General features: G+C 58.5%; 1 protein-coding gene across 9 annotated transcripts in view; it reads right to left on the reverse strand.

Annotated features, from left to right (window-relative positions):
* Positions 1-2,240, reverse strand: part of LOC140911914 (class I histocompatibility antigen, F10 alpha chain) — a 96,972-nt gene extending 94,732 nt beyond the window's left edge. For all 9 annotated transcript variants that reach the window (XM_073346071.2, XM_073346069.2, XM_073346066.2 and 6 more), the window contains exon 1: positions 2,103-2,240. In XM_073346071.2, coding sequence (XP_073202172.2) covers positions 2,103-2,166 — 64 coding nt within the window. In that variant the 5' untranslated portion in view covers positions 2,167-2,240. The remainder of the gene's footprint in view (positions 1-2,102) is intronic.
* Between the last annotated feature and the right edge of the window lie 3,760 nt (positions 2,241-6,000).

The raw sequence follows: 6,000 nt of genomic DNA on the forward strand, positions 1-6,000 counted from the left end.
TTACACCAGTTCTGGGTGTGACCTCCTGACACGACGGCCTCCTGCCTCATTGCTGCAGGGATAACCCGACACATACACCCCCACTTCTCTGCTTTCCCTCCTGGTCCCTGACATGACTTGACCCTGTAGGGCCAGGCTGCACTGGGGCCTAATCCAGTTTACGTCAAACCAAGCCTGTTACTGAGGTGACACGAGGGCACCAATGCACTTAAACCACTTCGAACATACCCCAACCCCACCCCACAGCCTCACCCAGCTCAATCGGCCCTGCCCGGCTGATGTCGGGGTCTCTCTGTGAGGTCACCCCCTCCCCACCACCTTTGCCCAATGGGCTGAGTTCCTGCAAAAGGCCTTGGTGATGTCACTGCCCCACCCACCCCTCCCCTCCAAGCTGATGTCCTGCCCCTGCCCAGCCTCTGTGGAGGTTTGAATTGTTGTCCCTGCCTCATGGAGAACAAAGAAGATTCAAATCCATGCCTGGAAAAGCAGGATGTGCCTTCCCCTCTCCTCATCCCACCCTCAATGGGATCCGGAAGCTCTTTATCCGGCAGCTACAGGACATCCTAACGGCACAAACGCAGCACCTGTTCTGTTCTCTGCAACGGGAGCTCACGCTCAAACTAAGACCTGATTAATGCACGTTTCCAGGGGCTCCAAAGTCGTGTCCCCCCCCATGGCACCAACACACAGCCAGAGACAGAAAGGGGGTTAACATCTCTTCCCTAGGATGACACCTCTAAAGATGTGCTTCCAGGACAGATGAGACCCATTGCCATGGGCAGGCGTGGCGGGTAGATCAGGCCAGTGGAGGCCCCGTCTTCCCCTGCCGCTGCCACCAGACCCCCAGTTGCACGATTGTGGAGGGAAGTTTTTGCTTTATTATCCCCCCTGCAATGCCGGGGGGCTGAGGAGGCTGGATGTGCTCTTCAGCTTCCTGGGTTCATCAGTGACCTCCCTGGACTCCCGGAAGCCGAGCAGCAAACCCAGCCTCCTCGGCTGCCCGGGAACCTGCATGGGGCACAGCAAATGCTTCTGCCGGAGGAGAGCGAGGGGCTTCAGCGGTTGGGGTCTGGGGAGGGGAGTTGCTGCTTGGCTGGCCCGGGGCAGCTCCAGGCAGGTGGGGTGGGGGACAAGGCGGACACTCAGGGCGTGGGCTGGCCCCGGACTCCTCCGGCCGAGGGGGACTCGTGGCCCCAGCCGCTGGGAGAGGGACACAAGCAGAAGGGGCAGGCTGGGGGCTCGCCTCCCCTAGAGAGGGGGCCCCACACCCACCCACCCGCTGCCCAGGCCCATGGCTGACTGGGGGTGCGAGGAGAGGGGGGCGGACACAGCTCAGCCCCACGTAGCCGAGGACAAGCCAGGCTCAGGAGTCCAGGCCCCGGGGGTCAAACTGAAGCACCTTCTGGGAGCCGTGAACGGCCCGAGAGTCCCGTCACTGAACCCTGGGCCACGGGGGGTCAATTTACCCCCCTCTGTCAGCCCGGCTCTGCCCACAGGGCTCGGGTCTGAGAGCCCCGCCGGCCCGGAGACGTGGCACAGACCCGGCCTGGGCAGCGCCTGGCCCCGGGGACTCCCCGCAGCCCGGGAGCCTCACGGGGCCGCGAGGGGCTTGTCGGCGGGTGCAGCACCCATGGGTGCCGGTCCGAGCGGGGCCGCACCCCCGGCTGGGGGCGGTCGGTGTTGGATGCCGGGGTCACCGCTCAGGTCAGGGGTGCTCAGCCCCCCACGGCACATTGTCCCCGCAGCCCCCGGCAGCGCCGGGCACAAGGGGGCCAGGACCCCCCCCCCGGTCACTATAGCAACGTCACCGATCCCTGTCAGCGACCGCTCAGTGCCGGGGGGGGGGACGCGGGGGGGTCTCCCAACACCTCTGAACGCAGAGCCCAGAACTGCCCCCCCGGCCCGGCCCGGCTGCCCCCCCCGACACCCAGCTCCCCCATCCCCGAACCCCCCCCCCGGCCCGGCTGCCCCCCCCCGACACCCAGCTCCCCCCTCCCCGAACCCCCCCCCCGACACCCAGCTCCCCCCTCTCCCGGCCCGGCTGCCCCCCCCCGACACCCAGCTCCCCCCTCTCCCGGCCCGGGGTCTCCCCCGACACTCACGGGAGCGGGCCCCCGGCAGGGCAGCGGCCCCCAGCAGCAGCAGCAGGCGCAGCGCCAGGGCCATCCCGGACCCCCCGAGCTGCGCGGCCGGACACGGCGCCGGGCCTCGCCTCGGCCTGTCCAGCCCCGGCCCCGCCCCCGCCCGAGGGAACCGCCCCGCGCTAGGGATTGGCTGGGGGGGAGGGAACATCCTGCCAATAGCGACGCACAGACCCGCTTGCGTCACCGGTCGCTGGGCAGAACGCGGCGGGGCAGGACAGTCTGAGGCGGGGAGTTTGGCGCTGCGGGGACCGGGGCAGCGATTCGCTCCGCCCGGCCCGGCCCCGCCTCCCCGGAGCCCGCTGGTCCCTGTGCGCTGAGGCCGCCGGTCCCCGCCCGGGGCTGGAGCCGGGGGCCGCTGCCCCTGTTGGGGGCGGTCGGCGTGAGGGGGGGGGCACAGCTCGGGCCGGGCGCTCCCAGCCCCCCCCCGTTATCCCCGCCGCCCCCGGCCCCGTCAGCGCCTCCCGTCCGACCCCCGCAGCCCCCGGCCGGAGACCCCCCCGCGGCGCCTTGGCGGGGCCGGGCCCGTGTCTGCCGGGCCCGGGCCTTGAACCCCTGTGTGGACGGAGTGAATGCCCCCCCCCCGCCGCGCTCCGTGCGCGGGCAGTGGCCGCAGGGACCCCGGCCCCGCCACAGCGTCCCTGCCCCGTCTGCGGCCGGGGAGAGAGGCGCAAAGAGAGGCCGCGACTTGCCCTGGAAGCCGCACGTCTAGGGAGAGAACCCAGGAGTCCTGGCTCCAGCCCCCGATCTACCCACTAGACCCCACGTCTCTCCCGGAGCAAGGGAGAGAACCCAGGAGTCCTGGCTCCAGCCCCCGATCTACCCACTAGACCCCACGTCTCTCCCGGAGCAAGGGAGAGAACCCAGGAGTCCTGGCTCCAGCCCCCGATCTACCCACTAGACCCCACGTCTCTCCCGGAGCAAGGGAGAGAACCCAGGAGTCCTGGCTCCAGCCCCCGCTCTACCCACTAGACCCCACTTCCCTCCGGAGCAAGGGAGAGAACCCAGGAGTCCTGGCTCCAGCCCCCGCTCTACCCACTAGACCCCACTTCCCTCCGGAGCAAGGGAGAGAACCCAGGAGTCCTGGCTCCAGCCCCCTGCTCTACCCCGCTAGACCCCACTTCTCTCCGGAGCAAGGGAGAGAACCCAGGAGTCCTGGCTCCAGCCCCCGCTCTACCCACTAGACCCCACTTCCCTCCGGAGCAAGGGAGAGAACCCAGGAGTCCTGGCTCCAGCCCCCGCTCTACCCACTCGACCCCACTTCCCTCCCAGAGTAAGGGAGAGAACCCAGGAGTCCTGGCTCCAGCCCCCGCTCTACCCACTAGACCCCACTTCTCTCCCGAGCAAGGGAGAGAACCCAGGCGTCCTGCCTCCACCCCCTGATCTACCCCGCTAGACCCCACTTCTCTACCGAGCAAGGGAGAGAACCCAGGAGTCCTGGCTCCACCCCCTGATCTACGCACAGGCAGACAATGACCTAACCCCTTTATTTTCTCTGCTTTTGCAAGTCACTTGGCTGTTTACATCATTTCTGGGAACTATTTTTGGTTCGTCTCCTCCTCTTGCGGGGAGAGGAGGTACCAAGGCTCTGGGGCCTGTGAAGTTTGCCCCTTGCTGCAGTACAGTCACTGTGGGCCTTAGACAGGTTTCAGGGTAGCAGCCCTGTTAGTCTGTATACACAAAAAGAAAAGGAGGACTTGTGGCACCTTAGAGACTAACAAATTTATTAGAGCATAAGCTTTCGTGAGCTACAGCTCACTTCATCGGATCCACTGCATTCATCCAATAAAGTGAGCTGTAGCTCACAAAAGCTTATGCTCAAATAAATTTGTTAGTCTCTAAGGTGCCACAAGTCCTCCTTTTCTTCTTGTGGGCGTTAGTATCACTGGGCTTTGGATATTGCCCTGGGCTGATCTCTCCTGGTCTGGGGAGCCAGGCTAATGGGAAACTTGCCCATCTGGGATGCTGTCAAGGCTGATTCCCCACTCAGGCACTTCGAGTGCAGAAGGTGGGGATCCACAAAGTTTCTAAAAAGTAATACTGGCCACTCCAGGCTTGTATTAAACGCCCACGGTTACAGATCCCCCTGGTCTTGGTTGGTAAATGCTGCCACCACCCAGGTGCAGAACCCCCTTGAGAGCCCAGGAAGGCGTACTTGGGAATTCCTTCCTGTGCGGTACCCCCAAGCTCTTTCCCCCCGGCCTCCGGGGAAGAGCTGAGAAAAGAAAAAGAAATCCGCTGTTGCCACCAACTAATTGAAAAAACATGTGCACGGACCTCTTAAGACACAGAAATCCAAGCATGTTCTTTAAAAAGGTAAATTTTATTAAGAAAGAAAGAAAGAAAGAAAGAAAGAAAGAAAGAAAGAAAGAAAGAAAGAAAGAAAGAAAGAAAGAAAGAAAGAAAGAAAGAACATGTGGCAAATCAGGCAGTTGCTAGATATTAAAAGAGCAGCTGCAAGGATTCAGCACCAAGAATGGCGTTCTTGGGGTCCAGCTTAAAGGTTACAAAATCACCTGTGTTTAGCACAGAGGAATCCACAAGCCCAAAATAAAGAGATAAACCTGATCACGTCTAAACTAAACGTTTCCTGTTCTACTTGCATATCTGTGGTTCCAAATGGCTGATTTCTAGCTATGATGCTGATGATTTTTCCTACCTGGTCCAAGCTTTACAGCATACCCTGCTGCTCTCTGTGTCTCTCCAGCTGAGAGAACAACAACAACACAGACAAAAAGAACAGGAGGACTTGTGGCACCTTAGAGACGAACACATTTATTTGAGCATAAGCTTTCATGGGCTACAGCCCACTTCATCGGATGCATGCAGTGGAAAATACAGTAGGATGATTTTATATACACAGAGAATATGAAACAATGGAACATGAAACAAGTGTTACCATACACACTATAATGAGAGTGATCAGTTAAGGTGAGCTATTACCAGCAGGAGAGAAGAGGAAAACAAAACCAAAAAAAACCCTTTTGTAGTGATAATCAAGGTGGACCATTTCCAGCAGTTGAAAAGAACGTGTGAGGAACAGTGTGTGTGTGTGGGCGGGGGGGGGGGGGGGGGGGATAAACAAGGGGAAATAGTTTTACTTTGTATAATGACACATCGACTCTGTCAAGGTTCCTTCCCCACTCTGAACTCTAGGGTACAGATGTGGGGACCTGCATGAAAACCTCCTAAGCTTACTTTTACCAGCTTAGGTTAAAACTTCCCCAAGGTACAAACTATTTTACCTTTTGCCCTTGTACTTTATCACTGCCACCACCAAACGTCTAACAGGTATATAACTGGGAAAGAGCCCGTTTGGAAACGTCTTTCCTCCCAAAATCCTCCCAAACCTTACACCCCCTTTCCTGGGGAAGGTTTGATAAAAATCCTCACCAATTTGCATAGGTGAACACAGACCCAAACCCTTGGATCTTAAGAACAATGAAAATGTATTCAGATTCTTAAAAGAAGAATTTTAATAGAAGAAAAAGTAAAAGAATCACCTCTGTAAAATCAGGATGGTAAATACCTTACAGGATAATTAGATTCAAAACATAGATAATCCCTCTAAGGCAAAAACTTAAGTTACAAAAAGACACAAAAACAGGAATCTACATTCCATTCAGCACAGCTTATTTTATCAGCCATTTAAAGAAATCAGAATCTAACGCATATCTAGCTAGATTACTTACTAAGTTCTAAGACTCCATTCCTGTTCTGTCCCTGGCAAAAGCATCACACACACAGAGAGAGCCTTTGTTTCTCCCCACTCCAGCTTTTGAAAGTATCTTGTCTCCTCATTGGTCATTTTGGTCATTTTTGCCAGCAAGGTTATCCTAGCTTCTTAACCCCCTACAGG

The sequence above is a fragment of the Lepidochelys kempii genome, chromosome 5, assembly GCF_965140285.1.
Source record: "Lepidochelys kempii isolate rLepKem1 chromosome 5, rLepKem1.hap1, whole genome shotgun sequence".
Taxonomy (NCBI): domain Eukaryota; kingdom Metazoa; phylum Chordata; order Testudines; family Cheloniidae; genus Lepidochelys; species Lepidochelys kempii.